The sequence below is a fragment of the Cucurbita pepo genome, chromosome 9, assembly GCF_057944985.1.
Source record: "Cucurbita pepo subsp. pepo isolate OVF chromosome 9, ASM5794498v1, whole genome shotgun sequence".
NCBI classification, from domain to species: domain Eukaryota; kingdom Viridiplantae; phylum Streptophyta; class Magnoliopsida; order Cucurbitales; family Cucurbitaceae; genus Cucurbita; species Cucurbita pepo.
The window spans coordinates 9,690,660-9,713,977 of NC_141806.1; the positions used below are offsets into that span (position 1 = coordinate 9,690,660).

Consider the following 23,318-nt stretch of genomic DNA (forward strand, 5'->3'; position numbering starts at 1 on the left):
GTAGAATAATTCAAGCTCGACATGATCAATCTTGCTTGTGAAGTGATTCGAATCTCAATCAAGTGTTCTTGCATTGAGATATTTGATCAATAATCCAAATCTTACTCCATACAATGTTCTTGTAGTGATTTCCTTATCAGGTAAAGTGATTTCCTTATCATATTGACCTATTTCAGGTAAAGACAAGACATTCCTGTACAAGACACTCCTGTACCGACAAATGCAATAGATAGTTGTATTTATTTATCTCTAGTTAGTCCATGACAGTGTTTCATGTTGAAGTTTTACGCACAAAATGAGTACATCATGTATTACCGTAATGACTTTAGATTAAGTAGAAACCTAGGGTTGTTAAACATCATATCTATAGTTAGCACATTTATCGTGATAAGAAGTTACCCAAAAAAAAAAAAAAAAAAAAAATCAATAGAAAAAACAACATATTTTTCCAAACAAGGAAACAAAAAGATTAAATGTAAACAATGGGAATGCTACTCATATCCCACTGCCAATTTATTATACTGAAATCCAAATTTCTATTTTCTAATAATGAAAAAAAAAAATATACTAATGATTTTTGATATTGATTCAACGGATATACCAAAGGTTGATGGAAATAAATTGGGTTCTTTTGTTTTTGGTTAAAAAATATTGAATATTGGAAGTTTAAGGTAAACATAAAATATTTCAACCAACAAACCTAAGCTTAGATTACTATTTATTTAGTTCCATCAACTTATTTATAAGCCTACCAGAAATGGACTTGTAAATTATAAAACATCATACGCTATACAACAAGCCACAAACAATCGACAAAACAAAACAAAACAAAAACTTCGGTTACATCAAAATACCCAACTTTAAATTATAACTCTACTTTGAATCATAACCTAAACCTTTGAACGATTAATGAAGAACCTATACTTTTACTTAGATTGGCCAACTACAAAAATAATATAATGTTATTTTAGATGCTTCACTCGTATGGATTTTTGAAGTTCTTCAGAAGTTGTGGAATGTCATACCCAAGCATATCATCCACAGCTTGAATCATTTTGGGCTTCAATTTCTCAAATTTATCAATGCTGTACCCATTTAATACCTCCTTAAAATGCTCTACACTTGGGAAGTCACCTGCCGGTAGGTGGTACTCTCTTTGAACCTGTCATCCACAGTTTAAAGAAATGATTCAAATATTATTTTCCTATTTTTCATCCACTGAGAGATTGAGAGAGACCGGAAATGTTCAAATATGGTTAAACTGATTTCTTTTCAAGTCGACATTTAACAAATCTCAAAATTAGTCATTCCTGTTGTTGATTCTTATGTAGTAAAAAAAAGTATCTATTAATATCTTACTAAGTTGGGTTAAAATTATCTTCAAAGTAAACACAAGGCCTAGTTTTAAGATTTATTTAAACTATAAAGATTAAATTCGGACATTTGAACATACAAAAACTAAAATGAAAGATGGAATAGAATAAATTTACCTTTCCAAATTCATCTTCAAGATTATCAATAAGCCGTTGTTGAGCTTTAGCTTTGCCTATCATGGCAGGCATCTCCTTTTTGAGATGGCTAATAATGTAGGCATGAATCTTAGCCTCTCTGGAGCGTTTTACAAATTCATTAATCTGGAAGGTGAAAATGAAAACTTCGTTATTTAGGCATGGTGATGGCAAATACGCATTATGCAATCAAAACATGTAAACCAAATTACCCGACGGTCACACGCTTTCTTTGGAATATCGATCAAATCTGCTAACAGGTCATCTTGTTCCTTGATAAAAAGATCGCGACCAATTGGGCCGACAGAGGCTTCATTAACAGGCTTGTCATTAAATGATCTGATACAATCAGATAATAAAATTACGAGAGACAATCCAAGAAAATGCTGATATCAATGAAAGATCAGTTTGGAAATTAACGTTTTATGCTATATAAATCAGTAAATCTAAGAGGAAATTATCAATGATCAACACTATAATACATAAATAATAGACTGAATCAAAGAACCTACCCAATATAAACACGAGAGACCTCTGGAGTATTCAACACTTTGCCGAGAGACCACATCAATGCTCCATATACTCTCATTAACTAGAATGATGGAAAGTCGAAGAGGTATACATTATAATCCTCCAATAAAGGAAACTATAAAGAAGAAAATAATTGCAGAGGTCTAAATCTTACTTGTTGAGTATCAACTTGATCTGCTTTATTGAGGACAACTCGAATCTTATCATCTTGACCACGAAGGGATCCTATAACACGCTTGAACTCGTCGCTGATATCCAGTTTATGGGGATCAAACAAAAGAAGAATGAGATCACATTTTGCTGCGAACCATGATATAACCCCTGTGAAATCATAGCTTCTCTGTGTGCGTTGCTTTTCCCCAGAGAGAACCCCAGGAGTATCCACAAATGTAATTTGATCAAGGAGCTGAAAGTATAGGTAAAAAGTATTAGCTTCGTTGTAGCAATTTGGCAAAATGAAACTGCATAAACTTAAAAAGAAATAAATTAAACTTCAACGTACAGGATGCGGCATTTGAGAACATTCAAACTTCGACAAGAATGCTCCACCAAAGGATGTCAAACCCGAGAATGGCATGTCTGCTTGAACAGCAATTGTGTTTCCTGGAACGCTTCTCTCATCTGGTCCAGACTGAGTACAAATTCACAATAAAGCAATGGAACCGTGAACGTGTTAGACATATCCCTTGATAAGAATATATCACCCAGTTTGATTACATAGGTAAAGTTTCTTATTTGATGACTTGCAGTTCTTTCTTATTTTGGCCAATCGACCACAAAGTAGCTAGGTGAAAACACATTTTATAGACAGTGGAAAATAAAAGAAATTATAGGAAACACTTCATCATGGAGAAAATACTAATAAAATGGTACAATATGCAATTCCAAGTATTATTTTTCTTTTTAGTTCTGAACAATAAGCAATTAATTAGACATACTAAATCCATATCTTTCCCTAAACAAAATACAGAGTGCAAAAAGATAATCTGCGGTGATTAGTAAAAATTATAACATAGAACAGTTGTAGGATAATCAAAATAGACTTGCACAAACAATTAGACTCTGGCATGTTTCAAGCAAAAAATGTCCAAAATAAAAAGTCCAAAAAGTCCAAAAAGCAAGCTATCAGCTATTATTTTTGAGTTTAAACTTACTATTTAACAGCAAAACAAAGGGTTTCCCTTACCATAACCACTACAAATCTATCAGTTGTTGGCTCCGGTCCTATGTGAGCTCCTGAGGAAAAAAAAAATTAAATAAATTAAGAAAGCATGCAATATATGAAGTTTATACATGCAGATTACAAAGGATGATAAAGTAAAAATTCAACTCACCTGGATAATTACATCTTAACAAATGTTTGATAAATGTTGTCTTTCCAGTTGAATATTGGCCCAACAACATTATCATCGGCTTAGCATCAAAATCACTGCTTGTCTGCAAGAAATTAGTCAAAACTTTGAAACACATTGAAGGAACATTTTACACAATGATGGTAAACCATGTAACAACTTTTCTTCCATCTCAACCAAAAAGTTCAAGTGTACAAGAAATTTCCCAATCTACTCACCAGCGATGGGGACACAAAATCATTAAACAGATAAGTAGCTTCCAGAGGCTTTAGTTTTTCATTGTATAGTTTCTTCAAACCGTCAATTATTGATGTAACAGCAGTATGGGGTATCTGAACAAGAAATGATGCAAAATAAAACATTACCAGAGAAGAATAGGTCAGCATTTTCAATTGCATTTCATTAATTACCATGAAAAAAAAAAAAAAACAGATCTGGAACAAAATTGAAAAAGAAATCTTACACAAATAATAAAACATAGACAAAGTATAATAATAAAAATAAAAAAATAACACAAAAGACCACATAATACCTTGCTCCCAGATTTTGAAGCAAACCAAGGAGATGATGGCGGTTGAGAAGTACCTATATTGGCATGGCAGAGTATCTATTCAAATCACAGACCAAGTTGGCAATTTAATTATAGAAATTCAATGGTAAAAAATTGTCGAACCATTTGTTTCATGTTGGCTAGATATTGCTAACTTCTTGGCCTTCTGAGAAGATTATAAAAAAAATTATATCATACATCAATGTTGTATTATTTCAATGCAAAGTTCACATTATCAAATGAGTGATATTACTTACAAGAGCTAAAGCGTCCAAGCCTTCTAGAACTGGAAGTTCAATTTTTTCCATGTCAGCTGTAAACAAGTAAAAGGTCGTCATCAATGTATAATGGACAGTAACCAAGTATTGCCTTTGCATTGCAAGGTGTCATGAAAGAAAATGAACGCAATAATTGGATTTGAAGAAGGCATTTTCTGGTTATAATATATAAACCAGATTTATCCTTTCTACTTGTTTTAAAAACTTTTCACTAATAGTTTCCAAATAATCTAATTCAGTAATATGCAATAAAGTAAATCAAGCTATAACGGTTCAAGCCCACCACTAGCAGATATTGTCCTCTTTGGGCTTTCCGTTCTAGGTTTCCCCTCAAGGTTTTAAAACGCATCTGCTAGGGAGAGATTTCCATACCCTTATAAAAAATGTTTTGTTTTCCTCCCCAACTAACGTGGGATCTTACACAAGGAACCTAGCATTAGTGGATGGATTAACTGGTAAAAAATACTACTGGCCACAAGATTATCACCAAAGCAGTCTACAAGACTATATTTCTTCTTAAATAATTTACAGTGAGAGCATGGTTACATTTCGAGGATCAGAGGAAGAGAAAATTAAAATAAATGGATAAAACAGAGTATCGCTGATATCTATACTGATATTTCATAGAATTAAAGGTTCTGGCATATGATAATGATATCTGAATTATTTGATGTCTTAAGCCAAACCAAAAATTTTCACTTTAAATATAATATGGACTTGATAACAAAGAAAACTCACTTGTAACACTTCAAGAATAATAGCCAAAATAGCTTGAAATTGTTCATATAAAAGACAGAACTATCAAACAAATCATTCTACGTGCCTGATTTTTTGAGGATATCTGAGTTCAATTCATACCCTGCTTGCGCTAAAGAAATAAGCTGGTCGTTATCAAAACAAAAAATAAGAATTAGAGGGATCTCCATGTAGTGGCTAAAGTAATAAAATCAGAACAAAGAAGTAGAATAGAACCTGCATGGCCCTAACGAACTCATTGAAACCTAAATATCCTTGCCGTTTGGAGTCTGCAATAGCCCAAACCTTTAAAAAAGGAAACGAAAATAGCACATCAGTTCCACTGGCGGCATAGTATAAAAGGAACCCAAGATATAATATCAGAATCTATGACATATTATGAACCACAGCTGTTTAACGACCCAAAAAATAAAACCCCCCAAAAGTTGTGCAGTGAATCAGTGATCGGAGTACGAAGCAAAACAGACAGCACAGGCAGATACTCGACAAATTATATGTATTTTTAGCATCCAATTCATTGATACGAATTCAATTAAAATGCTTCTAATTTTCCACAGTAAAAATTCATCATCGTGATTAAGAGAAAAGGTTAGCAAAGTAATGAACACAACTTTTGAAACGAAACAAAATGAAACCAATAACCACAAAACATATGAACGTAAACAACATACTAGACCAAACATGAATAAGGAAGTTTGTTGAATTCTCCTTCAAATAAGGAAGTTTATTTTTTCTCATCATGGAAGCAGCAATCTGGTTATCCACCTCTAAGCACATCAAAATCGGACATTCTACTAAGAACAATGAAGTTATAAACTTAACATCAATTAGGAAGCAGAGAACAGAAAAGGTCCGTAACAAACTCAAATCCAAATTCTGTAACCTAACGTGGCGTCAAAGTAAGATTCAACGATGAACTCAATGGGCTAAAAAGGAACAGAAAAATGACACGTGATACCTGTTTGAGCTCTGCGCGAGAAAGATGAGACATGGAGAAGAACTGTATGGCATCATTTCCACTAACACGGCCATCTCCATCTACAAAAAAAAAAAAAAAAAAAAAAGGAGAAAACACAAAACGAAGCAATTAACATCCAATAATTAATAAAACAAGAAACGCCGATTAAAGGTAGAAAAGTACCTGAATCGGCCAAACAGAACCATTCCTGAAAGATCTTAAGCTGCTCTTTCAAGCAGGACGCAATCGTACCCGATCCAATCTCCATTTTTCAGCGAAACTCTGAAACAAAATCAGAGAATTGGAATTCGGAAATTGAAAAATGATCTACCAGATTATGCGGCTCTACTCTCCTACTATCAACTCTTTTCTGATTTTTATCCTTTTTCTTCTGCAACAGTTTTGGCGCTCGGGATGAAGAAAATCAAAACGCACGCCGATGCCAGAAACGACGCCGTTCCACTCGTTTTTGTCGGGGCTTGGAAACGGCCTAGTGGCAGAGTTTCGATTCTGTGTGGCGCGATTAGCAACTAATCGATGAATTCTATTACTTGGATGGTCTGGATGGAAATTTTAGGGTTGTGATTCATCGGATTCGATTTGGTTGGACACGTGTGAAGAAGACCAGGAAGATTACTGTGGAGACTTTACAGGTGATTTATATGTTTTCAAAATTTGAATTTTCTCTCATTGAGGGTGAAACTCTGAACGAAGTTTCATAGTCTTTTCGGCTATTTGGTAGAAGGTTTTATTTATAATATATCTGCTTAAAAAAATCATTTAATTTGATTAACTATTTTATTTTAATTAAGTTAAATTATTGAAATAATGTTTTAATTAATTTAATTTTAATATAATTTTTTTAATCTTAAATTTAGATTTTTTAATTTACTTTATAATAAATCTTAATATTTATATTATGATTTTAATAAAATATAAACTTACATCTAGCCGACATATGTCTCAAAAATTAAATGTTGTATATGGTGGAATAAATTATATTAAATGATATATATTAATAAATTTATATACTTATAATAATTTATGAAAACAATAAAAAAAAATACAAAAAAAAATTTATGTATAAAATAATTATTACAATAGAATAATTAATGAATCTTTTATAATTATAATTATTTTTTTTTTTATTTCTTCTTCTTCTTATTTTTCTAATTATATATTGAGTTTCCTTACGTCTATAAAAATTAAAAGCACACAAAATGGGTTAACGAATAAATTAATTAATTAATATTTTGATGATAACCAAATTATTTTTAATTATTAATAACTTTTAATATCGTGGAGTGTTGAATTCAGATTCTAACGCCTCATGAATCACTCAAATTGAAGTTGTATAAAAATTAGGGGTGTACATCTGTACAACTCGAAAATTCGAACCAACTCAACCCAAATTATAAGAGTTGGGATGGGTTGGATTAGATTTTTGGGTTGGTTTTGGTTCATTTTTCTGAACCTGAACTGACTCGGTTCGATTTCGGGATCATGAGGCAAAAGTTACTTTGAATACCGAATTTTCTTAAATTCTAATGTATTTGTTATCTATTTGTTGCAACATTATTAAATAACAATTAATATAATATTTTTTATTTTTGTTATATATGTAGTATTTATAAATTTATTATTTTTATTGCTTTTTTAATTTCATATCCCTAATGAAAACTATGGAGCAATATTTAAGTGATTGAGTTGGCAGCATGAACCAATTAAATTGTGACAAATGGCATTGTACTAATCTATTATATGTTTTAAATTGTTCCTATACTTATTGTTTTGAATATAATTAATGTTTTATACTTATTATATAGCTTGTTGTATTGATTATCATTTTGTATTGATTAATAATTTTAAGGAATTGTTTTGTAAAACCACATTCACTCCTAGATATTATACCAATGCAACAACGGGTATTAGAGCGAGATTGCTCTTTTAGATTTATTTTTATTTTTCATAAAATTGAAGGGCAATCCACCTCTAGGTCTCTTTATGTAACAATCCTTTCTACATATTCATAGTCGCTACTAACGTCTTATACTCATCTCTTAAGCGGAAAAATAACTCTAAAAAGAAAACTTCGTCTATAACATAAATGTCGAAAATATTTAAAACATATTCTTCTTTGGAAAATAGTTATGTGTTTAAATATAAAATATTGAAATTTAGAAAAAATAAAAATAAAAATAAAATAATTTACAAGGATTAAAAGGTAAAACAACCTGGTCTAACCTAAAATGGGGAATTTAAATATGAGTCTATCCTAAACAAGTGTCTATTAAAAAGAAGATAAAATTAAATTGAATATACTATCAAAGTTATATATTTGATGAACTAAAACAAGTAGCTTTACAAAGCAATTAGTTCATAAATAGTAATGGCTAACTAACTAATCAAATCAAATCACAACTTTCTAAATCAAATCCCAATTTCATCAAATCACAAGCAATACTTGACTCTGAACAAACCCCGAACATATCTAAGATCTTCAAACAAACATCAAGTTTTAAAATTTTGGTTATGATGTCTGCAACTTGATTTTGTGTCATTGATTTTGTGTATGAATATGAATCATCCTCACGACTTCTCCATTCAGAGCTTTTGGCGGCTTCTGTGTAATGAATAGGATCACTTCCTGCAAGCTAGAAATGTAATATTTTCTAGGGGTGTACATTCAATCCGACAACCTGAACCAACCCAACCCGAACTATAAGGGTTGAGTTGGGTTGGGTTGGATTAGCATTTCGAGTAGGGTTGGGTTCATTTTTCTGAACCCGAACTGAATCGGTTCGGTTTCGGGTTCATAGATAAAACCTTCGAATTGACCTGAGCCAATTAAAAAGATATAAACTATATTAAGAATCCTTTTGAATAATCTTCTTTTGAATAATGGGATGGTTAGAGTGGTATTGAGGCATGTCCAAAGACACTCATGCCCAAGTTCAACTTTTTGCAAATACATATTTAGTTTCTTTTATATATATTTGATCTAGGTTCTTGTGCTGACTCACATGAATCATTGTATGCCTCCGAGCTTTCAACTTCATTGCAGGTATCATTACTCAATTCTAGATCACTTCATTGCAGGTATCATTATTCAATTCTAGATCACTTCATTGCAGGTATCATTACTCAATTCTAGATCAACTGTAACTTCTTTTTTATGGGTTTTATGCCAATCTTAGCCATTCTCTTCCTCAAACTTCACATCTCTACTAACAATTAGTTTTTGTGAGATTGGATTACAAAGTCGGCATGTCTTTGATTCCTCACTAATTCCAAGTAATACATACTTCAAACTTTTATCCTCAAGCTTTGTTCTTTTGTTGTCTGAGACATGAACATTGTTGTTTTTCGATAATAGGCAAGAAAAATCCTTTTCGGTGAGAGAAAATCGTTGACGGGAAGTTGTTGGAAGAAAATAAAAATGTGAAAAATAACAGAGAGAGAGAGAATTGCTGTAGACTTTTGCTTAAAATGAGGTGATGAAATCTTATGAGCAGATTTACCTATTTAAATATCTAACTTATCCTAAAAATGGCTGGAGAGTGGCCAACTAGATCGGTGACACTTCCTACAAATCTAAAAATTTGGTTTGCCATCTAAAAATTTGGTAATCCAACGAACGTATTCAATCAACTAATGAAAACGTGTAAATCTAAATAAGGAAAACCTCAGGTTTTATATCTACCTTATTTGTTTGAACTCCGATTTGAGCCATATGGCTCGGTGTCCCTGGCGTCATGTCTTCCAAACTCCACGTCTTGTTCGGCCACCTCTTCAACTAATAAAAACGTGTAAATCTAAATAATGAAAACCTCAGGTTTTATCTAACAATCTCCTCCTAAAACCTATGGTATATCTACCTTATTTTGTTTGAACTCCGATTTGAGCCCTATGGCTCGGTGTCCCTGGCGGCATGTCTTCCAGACTCCATGTCTTGTTCGGCCACCTCTTCTTCGAGCTGGCGCGCCGCCAGTTCAGGTGGTTCACCTTTTCCTAATAGGTCTTCCATCCTCCGGTACCTGGCCGAGAGGTTGACTAGTTGCTCTATCTCCAACTCTAGGATGTAAAGGCGGTTTGCCGTGCACCGAACTTGCATGAGCAACCGTCGTAGATCATCGCGGATCCTAAGTAGCCCGCGCTTGATGGAAATGTGGCAGCCGGCCTTATCGAGTTGACCCAGGCTCACAATATTAGCCTTGAGCCTCGAGATGAAGTAGACGCCGGTCAGCTTGTGGTGCTTGCCTCGCTTGCCGACGAACAGGATGGTGTCGTGCCCTTCGATCTCGACGACAGAGCCGTGGCCGAATTTCACCGTCCCGCGAATCCCCGAGTCAAGCTCGGAGAACACAGACTTGGCCTCGGTCATATGGTTTGTTGCCCCCGTGTTGAGGACCCATCGCCGGTTCTCTTGTTGCTCGCCTCTTTCACCGATTTGAGCGAACACTCGCTCCTCCTTCAGTTGAATTGGCTCCCCAGCCGGTGCCCTTTGTTATGCACAGTTGGAGCTTTTCCTCGGGTTCGACGCTCACCGGAGCAGTTATGCCGTCGTCGATTACCTCCGTGGATTTGGGGAGCTCTTCCTCGGGTTCGACGCTCACCAATTTTGAGATGAACCAAGAGACATCAATCATACAATATACTTCAATGAAGATGTGAAGAAAAGGTTGTCAAAATTATCAAAAGATGTTTCAATTCATGCTACATTGAAGAAGAATGAAGTTTGATTGTTGTACATTTTGGGTGGCTTACAATTTAGAATAATTTAGAGTTACTGTATTTTAAGACTTTTTATTTACTTTAGGTTACATTTACATAATGGCTAAATATGGTCATTAATTATGAATGTTACAACTTTTGGTATGCCTTTAATAGTTTCATTTTGAGGCTATATAAAAAGCCATGTAGAATCATTCAAGCTAGAATGAATCGAATTAGGGACGTCAGGTAGGAGTGATGCAGTCACCATGAAAAGAGCCGGCTCGTCCTCCTCGGATTGAGCCACATGGGCCTTCTCGGCCGTCTCCTTGTTCCTTGAGGCTATATAAAAAGCCATGTAGAATCATTCAAGCTAGAATGAATCGAATTAGGGACGTCAGGTAGGAGTGATGCAGTCACCATGAAAAGAGCCGGCTCGTCCTCCTCGGATTGAGCCACATGGGCCTTCTCGGCCGTCTCCTTGTTCCTGAGCTTGCTCCAGCAATTGTTGCTCAGGTGACCTCTCTTCCCACAGTACGAGCCCCTTTGTTATGCACAGTTGGAGCTCTTCCTCGGGTTCGACGCTCACCGGAGCAGTTATGCCGCGTGTCACGGTCATGCTCGTCCAGGGCGTGTTGCCCATGGCCGCATGCCCATGACAAGCCAAACCCTTGTCATGTCTTGTCATTCTAGTGTTTTTTCTTTTGTAATTCTAGGGCGTATGACGCCTTAAAAATATCATGTCTAGGCCTACTAGACATAAAATGGCTCAGAATATACTATAGGGGGATATGACTAGTTGTCAACTTCTCCCTACCCAAGGTTATATATGCTAAGCCGTTGTTATCTTTCTCTTGCTTGCTTATATAACGTCTCTTTCCAAAATCTCTCTTTCTAAAATCTCTCTCTCTCCTCGTTTTCTAAAACCTTCTTTTAAAACTGAGGCTAGAGGCTCGATCATACGTCGCTTGGCCGTAGGCGACGCAAGAACAAATTGGCTTAGCTCACTTGTCGTTGGAAAGTGAGTGCCGCACAATCGCTAGTCCGCTGCCTTCGAAAGTGCAATTGTGTCAAGTGGTATCAGAGCTTTGTTAGCTCCGTAACATCATAAAGACCGAGATCATGTCGACGACAAAGTCGACACCCAAAGCACAAGCCAACCGGCTTACGCTAATAGAGGAGGAAATGCTGTTTCTCAAAGAAGTCCCTGACACCATCCGTTTTCTGGAAAAACGGGTGACCGAGTTGAGTGAGAAAGTCGTAGAAGTCGACGCAATGGGCAACCGCCTGGATGGGTTGCCAATCGCAAAACTGATGTTTTGAGTGACCTCGCTCGAAGAAAGAGTTGCTCCTACGAGCAGCCCAAAACCGTCTGGTAGTTCGGATAGCTCTGTCGCGCACAAAGAGGGACGTGGCGAAGAGTTCGACGTGCTACAAAATACAATGATGAGTTTGTTCAATGGATTAGCTGATGAATTCAGAACAACAATCGACGACATCCAAGAAAGGATGGCCTCCATGAGCACTCGAATTGAAGTGACCATGAAAGCCGTGGAAGGCGTCACGGCTGGGCAAACTAATACAGGATCCAACAAACTAAAGTTCCCAGACCCTAGAGCCTTCAAAGGGAATCGGGACACCAAGGAGTTGGAAAACTTCATCTTTGATGTCGAGCAGTACTTCAAAGCCACAACGACTTGTCCTGACGACAAGAAGGTGACTGTAGCCTTGATGTATCTCGTAGATGACGCCAAATTGTGGTGGCGTACGAAGGTGCAAGACATCGAGGATGGATTATGCACCATCGACTCATGGGAGGACCTCAAGAAAGAGTTGAGGGAACAATTCCTCCCCAAAAACGCAGGACATATAGCAATGGAGAAAATAGTAGCCCTGAAACATACTGGAAGCATACGGGACTATGTCAGACAATTCTCAACCCTGATGCTAGATATCAGGGGCACAGCAGAGAAGGACAAGGTGTTCTTCTTTATAAATGGGTTACAGCCGTGGGCCAAAACAAAGATACATGAGAACAAGGTCCAAACCCTAGCTGCCGCAATGGCCTGCGCCGAGAGACTCGTAGACTGTGGGAACGAAGCAGGATCCCAAAGAAAATCGCCGCCGGCCCCAAACACTGGGGGCAAAACATACAAGCCACCAGGTCATCAAAATGGAAGCCCCAACAGACCGAGCGGATGGAAGGATAGACCTCCCCAGAACAATCAAGCGGGGACATCTCGAGGGCCTTACCATCAAAAGAACCACCCGACGACGCCTTTACAATGCATGCTGTGTAAAGGTCCCCACAAAGTATCCTACTGTCCTCATCGGGCCTCTCTCACTGAGCTCCAAGTGTCCATTCAAGAGAGCAATGAGGCAAGGGTCGAGACTATGCTAGACAAGAAGGAAGATCACGACAACCCCCGAATGGGCGCACTCAAATTCTTGTCAGCCCTCCAATGGAAAGTCGAACCGAAGGAGATAATAGAGAAAGGGCTCATGTTCGTAGATGCGACAATAAATTCTCGACCGAGCAAGAGCACTCTGATAGACTTTGGAGCAACCCACAACTTCATTGCCGATCAAGAAGCCCGAAGATTGGGACTCACCATAGGAAAGGACCCGGGAAAAATGAAAGCTGTCAACTCCGAGGCCTTGCCTATTGTGGGAGTTTCCAAAGGAGTCCCCTTCAAAATAGGGTATTGGACTGGAGAGCTAGACCTTGTCGTGGTTCGCATGGACGACTTCGACGTGGTACTTGGGATGGAGTTCCTCCTAGAACACAAGGTCATCCCAATGCCACTGGCGAAATGCTTGGTGATCACCGACCGCAACCCCACAGTAATACCTGCAAGCATCAAGCAACCAGGTAATCTTCGGATGATCTCGACCATACAACTGAAAAGGGGACTCGCACGAGAGGAACCTACATTCATGGCCATACCACTGATGGAAGAAGCGACCACCGAAGAGACTGTCCCAGAGGAAATCAAGGAAGTACTAAACAGTTATACCGACATAATGCCAGAGAGTCTACCCCAAACACTACCACCTCGTCGAGGCATTGACCATGAAATCGAACTCCTCCCCGGGGTTAAACCGCCAGCAAAGAATGCATACCGGATGGCTCCGCCCGAGCTAGCAGAATTGAGAAAACAACTGGATGAGTTGTTGAAGGCGGGATTCATTCGCTCGGCAAAGGCACCTTACGGAGCCCCCGTACTGTTTCAGAAGAAGAAGGATGGAACGTTGCGTCTGTGCATAGACTATAGAGCCTTAAACAAGGTGACGGTACGCAACAAATATCCGCTGCCGATAATATCCGACTTGTTCAACCAACTTCATGGGGCCAAGTACTTCACGAAGTTGGACTTACGATCAGGGTATTACCAAGTACGTATTGCCGAAGTCGACGAACCCAAGACGACGTGTGTAACAAGATATGGGCCTTTGAATTCCTAGTAATGCCCTTTGGCTTGGCAAACGCTCCAGCTACGTTCTGCACGTTGATGAACCTGGTTTTCTACGAATACTTGGATCAATTCGTGATAGCTCTATGACATCGTTGTTTACAGCACAACCCTAGAGGAACACAAAGTGCACTTGAAGCTGGTGTTTGACAAGCTACGACAGAACCAACTGTATGTGAAGAAGGAGAAATGTGCATTCGCACAAACATGCATCAACTTCCTTGGGCATGTCGTCAAATGTGGACAAATTAGTATGGATAGCGACAAGATAAAAGCTATCCAAGAATGGAAAGTTCCTACTTCCGTATCCGAGGTGCGGTCCTTCTTAGGATTAGCCAACTACTATAGGCGGTTCGTCGAAGGGTTTTCACGACGAGCCGCCCCATTGACAGAACTGTTGAAGAAAGACCACCCTTGGTCGTGGTTGAATGATTGTCAAATGGCCTTTGAAAATCTGAAAACAACCATGACGAGGGGTCCTGTCCTCGGGTTGGTAGATGTTACAAAGTCATTTGAAATAGAAACAGATGCTTCTGACTTTGCTCTAGGTGGGGTCCTTATTCAGGAAGGCCACCCCATCGCTTACGAGAGTCGAAAGCTCAACGATGCCGAACGGAGATACACTGTCTCCGAGAAAGAAATGCTAGCTGTAGTCCACTGTCTTCGAGTCTGGAGACAGTATCTCTTAGGATCACAGTTCGTAGTGAAGACGGATAACAGCGCCATTTGCCACTTCTTTGATCAACCAAAATTAACGGCAAAACAAGCCCGGTGGCAGGAGTCGTTGGCCGAATTCGACTTCAAGTTCGAACACAAAGCAGGAAAGATTAATCAAGCAGTCGACACGCTGAGTCGGAAGGGCGAACATGCGGCCCTGTGCATGTTAGCCCATATTCATACAAGTAAGATCAATGGATCGATGCGCGACATCATCAAGGAACAGTTACATAAAGACCCATCGGCCAAAGCCGTCGTCGAACTAGCTAAAGCTAGAAAAACACGATAGTTTTGGGTTGAGGGAGACCTCCTGATGACCAAAGGAAACAGATTGTATGTCCCAAGAATGGGGGAACTGAGGAAGAAGCTCATTCAGGAATGTCATGATACCTTATGGTCCGGACACCCGGGGTGGCAAAGAACATACGCCCTAATAAAGAAAGGGTACTTCTGGCCGAACATGCGAGACGACATCATGCAATACACCAAGACGTGCCTCATCTATCAACAGGATAAAGTCGAGAAAGCCAAAGTCTCAAGACTCTTGGAACCTCTACCTGTGCCAACAAGACCCTGGGAAAGTGTATCTCTAGACTTCATAACACACCTCCCTAAAGTCGGGGAATATGACGCCATCTTGGTTATCGTAGACCGATTCTCAAAATATGCGATATTCATCCCGACTCCAAAATTATGCTCGACAGAACTCACCGCCCAACTATTTTTCAAACACGTTGTAAAGTTATGAGGCATTCCGTCAAGCATCATCAGTGATAGGGATGGCAGATTCATTGGGACATTCTGGACTGAGTTATTCGCCTTCTTGGGAACAACCTTGAACATCTCCTCGAGTTATCACCCTCAAACCGATGGACAGATAGAACGGTTCAATTGCTTGCTCAAAGAATACTTACGTCACTTCGTCGACGCTCGCCAGAAGAACTGGATACAACTGTTAGATGTCGCCCAATTTTGCTTCAATTGCCAAACAAGCTCGTCTACGGGGAAGAGTCCCTTCGAAATTGTAAGTGGACGACAACCGGCCTTACCCCATATTATTGATCATCCTTATGCAGGAAAAAACCCTCAAGCTCACAACTTTACAAGAGAATGGAAGCAGATGACAGATATAGCCCGAGCATATTTAGAGAAGGCTTCCAAGCATATGAAAAAGTGGGCGGACAAGAAGCGTCGCCCCCTTCAATTCCGAGCAGGAGATCAAGTTCTCATCAAGCTGAGACCAGAATAGATCAGATTTCGCAGCCGAAAGGACCAGAGACTAGTTCGAAAATATGAAGGCCCGGTTGAAGTCCTTAAAAAGATCGGGGCTACCTCCTACCGAGTTGCACTACCCGCATGGATGAAAATCCACCCAGTAATTCATGTGAGTAACTTGAAGCCCTATCACCCTGGCTCAGACGACGACCAACGGAATACAACCACAAGACCGAGCATCGATCTGAAGCAAAAAGAAACAAAAGAGGTAGAAGAGATCCTAGCCGACAGGGTTAGGAAGATAGGAAGACCTGTACGGACGATTCGTGAATTCCTAGTCAAATGGAAGAATCTCCCTACAGAGGAAATCAGCTGGGAACGCGCCGAAGTTCTGAACTCCACCGCCACCCACATCGCAAGGTTTGAAAGTAGTCGGTTGACAGGGACGTCAATCAATTAGATGGGGGAGGATGTCACGGTCATGCTCGTCCAGGGCGTGTTGCCCATGGCCGCATGCCCATGACAAGCCAAATCCTTGTCATGTCTTGTCATTCTAGTGTTTTTCCTTTTGTAATTCTAGGGCGTATGACGCCTTAAAAATGTCATGTCTAGGCTTGCCAGACATAAAATGGCTCAGAATGTACTATAGGGGGATATGACTAGTTGTCAACTTCTCCCTACCCAAGGTTATATATGCTAAGCCGTTGTTATCTTTCTCTTGCTTGCTTATATAACGTCTCTTTCCAAAATCTCTGTTTCTAAAATCTCTCTCTCTCTCCTCGTTTTCTAAAAGCTTCTTTTAAAACCGAGGCTAGAGGCTCGATCATACGTCGCTTGGCCGTAGGCAACACAAGAACAAATTGGCTTAGCTCACTTGTCGTTGGTAAGTGAGTGTCGCATAATCGCTAGTCCGCTGCCTTCGAAAGTGCGATTGTGTCACCGTGCATGCGCCCGCGAGATTTCCATGGCTTATTACCACCTTTGCGGCTGGAGGGCCCATTGGTGTCGTCACGGAGCTTTAGGCGTGCAAGCCATTTCCTCCTCAGTGAGGAGTAGACGACCCTCCTTGTCGATAGTTGAAATGGTATTTTTCTTCCGCTGCTCGACGTTACGTAGTCTTCTGGTCACCGACTTGCTCAGGCCCATTGCTCTCACCGGTGTCGTCACGGAGCTTTAGGCGTGCAAGCCATTCCTCCTCAGTGAGAAGTAGACGACCCTCCTTGTCGATAGCTGAAGCGGTATTTTGCTTCTGCTGCTCAACGTTACTCCGACTTGCTCGAGGTGATCGGGGGACGACCTGCAGCATCTTCTTCACAATTTCTGTCTCGCTAATGCTGCCACCAAGAGTGGTAATGCTGTTGGAAAGCCCCGTGATCCGCATTGAAAAATCATCTACAAATTCGCCGTCTCACTTGGCGACTACATGGAGGAGTGAGCGAGCCTGCTCGGGATGGACCCCATGATGTGTCTATTTTCGCGCTTTGCATTTTCTTCTACAGAAACCTAAGACCTATGCGTTGTTAGGTTGACCCTCTAACCACTTGAGCTATTCAACTTGACTATTGATAAAGTTGGCTCCTCTGCAATGATATACCACCGATGGCTTCAACCGGGCTCTGATACCACTTGTTGTTTTTCGATAATCGGCAAGAAAAATCCTTTTCATTGAGAGGAAATGGTTGACAGGAAGTTGTTGTTAGAAAATAAAAATGCGAAAAATAATAGAGAGAGAGAATTGCTGAAGACTTTTGCTTAAAATGATGTGATGAAATCTTCTGAACAGATTTATCTATTTAAATATCTAATTTATGCTAAAAATGGCTGTAGAGTGGCCTTTATCTATTTAAATATCTAACTTATCCTAAAAATGGCTGTAGAGTGGCCAACTAAATCTGTTAGAAACAAAATTGCCATCTAAATATGTGGTAATCCATTCTACGGCGGTAGAGTGGCCAACTAAATCTGTTAGAAACAAACTTGCCATCTAAATATGTGGTAATCCATTCTACGTGTTTGTCAAATGGTCAAACGAAGGTATTCAATCAACTAATGAAAACGTGTAAATCTAAATAAGGAAAACCTCAGGTTTTATCTAACAAACATACACAATACATCCAAAAATTATGAAATGTGAAACTGATGCTTTATGTCCGCTCCAAGCTTTTTCTAGAATCATATGCTTCACGGCTAGAGTGAGACTAGAATATGAACTGTCCAGAAAGCTTTTGGTACCTTTTTCTCTGTCAGCATGCATCTAATCATATTCATAATTGTCCTGTTTTTCCTTTCTGCCACGTCGTGTTGTTGCGGAGTATAAGCAGCTGTCAGTTGCCTTTGAATACCATTTTCATTACAAAAGCTAGTGAATTCTTTGGTTGTGAATTCACCCCCTCGATCAGTTCTCAAGCCCTTCAAGTATATACCAGTTTCTTTTTCAACCATACTCTTGAATCTTTTAAAAATGGATAACGCTTATGATTTTTCAACCAAGAAGAAAATTCAAGTTTTTCGACTGAAATTATTGATAAAACTGATAAAATACCTCTTTTTGCTGTTGGAGATGGGCGTGATCGGTCAACATATGTCATCATGTACAAGTTGAAGAATTTGAGATGCTCTCCATGTGCTTTCTTTAGGAAACGAATCTCTTTGTTGTTTTCCTATCAAACAACCTTCACATACTTTTGAGGGAGCTTTAAGGACCAGCAATCCTTGCACCATGTCCTTCTCTTGAAGTGTCTTCAGTCCTCCATAACTTAGATGCCCATATCGACAATGCCATGTTCTTGCGGGATCTTCTGTAATAGCATTGAAGCATGATTGTTCCTTCGGTAGAGATTGAACAAACATTCTATTTGATGTCATTGTACAATTAGCCATCTGTTAGGATGATAAATCTTACATCCTCCTTTTTGTATAAGAATTGCGAGACCTTTTTCTTGCAACTGTTCAATGCTCAAGAAGTTGTCCTTCAAGTTTGGTACATAAAATACCTCGGTGATTACTTGAAACAATCTCATTTACTTTAAAATTTACATTTCCTTTGCCCATCGTAGCCATGCTTGAGTTGTCACCCAGCTTAACAGTTTGTCAAAACTTCTCATCAAGATGATAGAAAAGTTCTTCTTTCGACACATATGGTTGCTGCATTCCGAGTCAAGAAACCAAATGTCCTTCTTTTCAGCTTTCTTCTCATCTACATAGGCCATTAATAGCATTTCTTCATTAGTTTCTCCATAATTCGCTCTGTCATTTTCCCTTTTAGGACACTCATATTGGTAATGTCCTAATCCATGGCAGTTGTAACATTCCACAATTGATCTGTCAAAGCTTTGTCAACCTCTTCTTCTACCTCGTCCTAGAAAGCCACCACGCCCTCTTCCTCTGCTACCAAAACTTCCATCATGTGTGACTTTTAGAGCTTTTTCTTCCTCACAAACATGATCATTCATGTGTTGCTCATGCACTAAGAGACTACTTTATAACTCATCAATGGATAAGGAATCCAGATCATTAGACTCATCAATTGAGCAAACGACATAGTCAAACTTAGAAGTCATAGATCTTAGGATCTTTTCTATAATGTCAATGTCTGCCATCTTTTCTCCATGAATTTTCTTTCTATTAACAATTATGAAAGTTCAAGCAAAGTAGTCTGACACTGATTCTCCCGTCTTCATCTGAAGAACCTCCCACTCTTTGCGAAGAGCTTGCAGTTGTGCACATTTGACTCGAGCCGTTTCCTGGTACTTTTGTTTCAAGGAGTCCTAAATATCCCGTGTCTTTCTTCAGAATGGTTTCTAGAGTTGGACGATCTATAGCTTGGAAGAAATAGTTTTTGGCTTTTAAATCTTTCAACTTGAGATCTTCAATTGCTTTCTTTTGTCCTTCTGAAAGGAATTCTCCGTCTGCTGTTGCAGAAATTCCTTGCTCCACCACACTCTAATATTCTTCAGCAAAAATTCTTTGCTCCACCACACTCTAATATTCTTTTGATCTGAGAAGGTTTTCCATCATCATGGACGAGTGATAATAATATCCATCCAACTTTGAAATCGATGATTGCATAAAACTACTCTTCGTCCCCATATGGCTGCTCTTATCTTGAAAATGCTTCTACTTTTCAAGGTAAGTAGGTACAAATACCAAATGCTAAAAAAGAGAAAACTAAATTTACTATACCATAAGTTATGGATTTGAATAACGGAAAGAACTATATAAATAGCTTTACAAAGCAGAGAGAAAAAAAAAATAGCTAATAAATAGTAATAGTTGACTAACTATTCAAATCAAATCACAAATTAAAGCTGCCACAGTTTTTGTTCGCGATGGTGTCGTCCTTGATACATGTGCGCCATACCTATACCTGAAAAATGATGTGCCACACGACCTGAGTATTTCGAAGAATACTCAGTAAGTGGCTCGACTATCGGGGGCCACCATGCAAATGCAAACACATGCAATCATGCTCTTGGGACCTATCTCTATTCTGTAGGGGTCAGACTAATATGGATGTGTAGTACTTCCTTTCACACGATCCACACGTGTGAGTGTGAATCCCTAGGAGGCTCCCACACCCCCTGGACCATCTCTAGTCAAGCTAATCTGTACCGACGTTCGGAGGTCAACGAAATCCCTTGGTGTCATGCTCCCCATGAACACCCTCATCATCATATTGTGCATGTCTACACTCATCGTCTCGAGGGAAGTATCCCTATGCTTATAAACATACAACATGCATGAGGTCCCTCTAAATTTCATCTTATCATCTCTTTTGACACAACCTTCTAGTTTCATCTCTTTGTTACATTAAGTAACACATGCTCGTTGAATATTTATATTGATATCATTTTCATGCTCTTAAGGTTATGTCATATGTCGGTCCATCGACATGATGCAATATGACACTCATCATCATATATCATGCTTAATATGAAAAACATCAACATACTAAGACAAACGTCATGCAATCATCATACTCATCATATCGCTATAAAGTGCATCAAACATATCAAGTACGTCATACATTGAAATATATACATTACGCACATCATCATGCATCATAATTAAGCATCATAACTCATACATCATCATAACTCGCACATCATCATATACTCATACATCATCATAACTCGCACATCATCATATACTCATACATCATCATAGTATACATCATCATATACTCGCACATCATCATATACTCATACATCATCATAGCTCAAACATCATGAATTGTAACTCATACAATTTCTAGCCTATCCTATAGTAAGGCCACTTACTTGGTTGGCCTTAGCTGGAGTTCTCCCTAATTATGCTAAACGTAAGCTCCCGTTCCTTGAGAGCTACTCAAAAGATCACCAGAGTTTGTTTCCTATTACACTATTCGACACTTTCTGTTAGTATTTCATAATTAAATTAAAAATTCAATTAATAATTGAAATACAGCTCTAAAACAACCTCAATTACCTTAATCTAGGTCAAAAACAAGTCTGAGAGGGTCAAAACCATGGAAGTCGGGCTAAAATTGGAAAATCGAGCCGAATAGCCACCGCTGCGCCGTCAAAGCCACTCAAGCCGAAGGGCTGCTTGCGCCATGACTTTACACGTGGCAGCACTTGAGCGGGCCACAACAACACAGCGGCGTCGAGGCGCGGGTCATGGATCAGCTTGCGGGTTGAGTAGGGTCGAGGTGCTGCAGTCTGGGCTATCAGGCTGGACTACGGTCTTGCGCTTACTGGATCGAGGTAAGTGGGATTCAGCTCTCGAGTCTACAGGCGGGTCGCGTGTGGTTCACAGGCGTGGGTCACGATTATTGTAAATGTGGGTCGTGGGTTAAGGCTGGGCTGGGCCGCTACAGTTTGGGTTGCAGGTGTTAGCCTTGGGTCATGGATAGATTTGATTCGAATCCGTCGAATCTCTTCTTCTTTACCCGACTTCCTACGCGGTTTTCCGGTGAAGTTTCGGTAACACCCCAAAAAAGAAGAAAAGTCACCCATGTAAGACCCAATAGATCCAAGGAAAGAAATCACGAAGGATTGAGAAGGACAAGGGTCTTAAGCAAGTCATTTCCATACCTTGATTGAGAATGAAAATATAAGTGAAAAGGACGAAAAAGTTGTTTTTCCAATTTTTAAGGAACTTTCCTAATTTTTAATTCTTTTTGCTAGATAGAATTTCAAGATGCTCAGGAAAAAAAATGACCAACAAGGGATAAGAATTTTTATGAAAATTATGGATTTTTTGAGAAAAATAATAATAAAATATTATGAAAGTGGCAAATTACCAAATTACCCCTGAAGATATGGATCATTACGAAATTGTCATTCTGGCAAGAATTAGATGATCAAAGTGTCCATCTGCACAAAATCCATCGACTCTTGACTCTCAGCCGTTGGATCTCCTCCAAAGTTGGATTTAATCTAGAACACTCACAGATCATCACATCCAACGGCGAGGATTTAAAACCACGGTCTGTAGCTCTCTGATCGGAGATGATATTTCCGACAAATTTTCTAGAAAATCCAACCTCCAATTCACAATGATTCTGGAGCTCTCAATGTCGGTTTAAGCTTCTCCTATAAATTTTGAAGTTGGGGCAATAGTTTAGATCAAGAATCGAGCAAGGTCGAGCTCCCAATTGTAGGCAATAAGCGTTCAGATTTTGGGTCTCCTACTCTCGGATTTCTTCCAAATCCAAGAGCAATTCTCCACCATTTCTTTTCAAACTTGTTCCTACAATTTCTAAACAAGATTACCCACAAGTTCTATGAAGAAATTGAGTGCTGAAAGTGCCTTGAAACTATTCCCCCAATCCAATCCGTCATTAAAGAGCTTCAAGAAAAACTCAAAATTCTAATCCGAGGATACACAAGAATTCATCGAGCAAGGACGATCCCAATAAGTTTCTGCACCTCCAAGGAATGTTTCTATAGAAGAACACGAAGAGAAATAACCTCAGGAACGTGCCCAGTTGAAGAAAATCCGTTTTGGGTTCAAACTGGGGGTAAGTTTTGAATTCCTATCTACGGTTCCTTTTTCTTCAAATTAAGAATTCCTTTAGCTTTAGAGCAAGAAGTTGAGTAACTTTGATGAAGGAATCGAGAGCTGAAATGTCGTAGAACAATTTCTTAAAATTAAGGTCCCACACTTAAAGTCGTTCCTTCAAACCAATTCATTTCGCTTGAGGGAAGAATAAGGAAGAGGTTTCGAGAAGAAATCGAGCTTTGAAAACCCCTAGAATTGGTTACCCAATAAGGAATCCTCTGTT

General features: G+C 38.9%; 2 protein-coding genes across 3 annotated transcripts; one reads left to right on the forward strand and one right to left on the reverse strand.

Annotated features, from left to right (window-relative positions):
• Positions 1-683: 683 nt before the first annotated feature.
• On the reverse strand, positions 684-6,352 carry LOC111787596 (EH domain-containing protein 1). 2 transcript variants are annotated; one of them, XM_087127007.1, is made up of 17 exons: positions 6,117-6,147; positions 5,934-6,013; positions 5,647-5,766; positions 5,192-5,260; positions 5,043-5,100; positions 4,199-4,254; positions 4,065-4,107; positions 3,924-3,976; positions 3,610-3,723; positions 3,374-3,476; positions 3,226-3,275; positions 2,542-2,670; positions 2,194-2,445; positions 2,021-2,100; positions 1,721-1,847; positions 1,491-1,634; positions 684-1,162 (listed from the first exon to the last, which is right to left on the reverse strand). In XM_087127007.1, exons 3-17 carry the CDS (start codon positions 5,656-5,658, stop codon positions 977-979), a joined length of 1,476 nt encoding a protein of 491 aa, XP_086983133.1. In that variant the 5' UTR covers positions 5,659-5,766; positions 5,934-6,013; positions 6,117-6,147; the 3' UTR covers positions 684-976. The 2 variants fall into 2 exon arrangements, with proteins under 2 accessions (XP_086983133.1, XP_086983132.1); XM_087127006.1 differs by lacking the exon at positions 5,647-5,766 and having other exon boundaries at positions 6,117-6,352.
• Positions 6,353-11,768: 5,416 nt separating this feature from the next.
• LOC147791273 (uncharacterized) lies at positions 11,769-15,125 on the forward strand. The gene is made up of 3 exons (XM_087126613.1): positions 11,769-11,962; positions 12,128-14,042; positions 14,202-15,125. Exons 1-3 carry the CDS (start codon positions 11,769-11,771, stop codon positions 15,123-15,125), a joined length of 3,033 nt encoding a protein of 1,010 aa, XP_086982739.1.
• Positions 15,126-23,318: the final 8,193 nt, after the last annotated feature.

Bases quoted from the DNA above. Each gene is read 5' to 3' on its own strand.
- LOC147791273 (XM_087126613.1), top strand. From the start codon at position 11,769: ATGTCGACGACAAAGTCGACACCCAAAGCACAAGCCAACCGGCTTACG. The intron at 11,963-12,127 runs GTTTTGAGTGAC...TGATGAATTCAG, and splicing joins TTGCCAATCGCAAAACTGAT to AACAACAATCGACGACATCC. The intron at 14,043-14,201 runs GTACGTATTGCC...AATTCGTGATAG, and splicing joins TACGATCAGGGTATTACCAA to CTCTATGACATCGTTGTTTA.
- LOC111787596 (XM_087127006.1), bottom strand. From the start codon at position 6,201: ATGGAGATTGGATCGGGTACGATTGCGTCCTGCTTGAAAGAGCAGCTT. The intron at 2,671-3,225 runs GTAAGGGAAACC...ATTTGTACTCAG, and splicing joins ATAGATTTGTAGTGGTTATG to TCTGGACCAGATGAGAGAAG. The intron at 2,101-2,193 runs GTAAGATTTAGA...CCATCATTCTAG, and splicing joins ATCAAGTTGATACTCAACAA to TTAATGAGAGTATATGGAGC.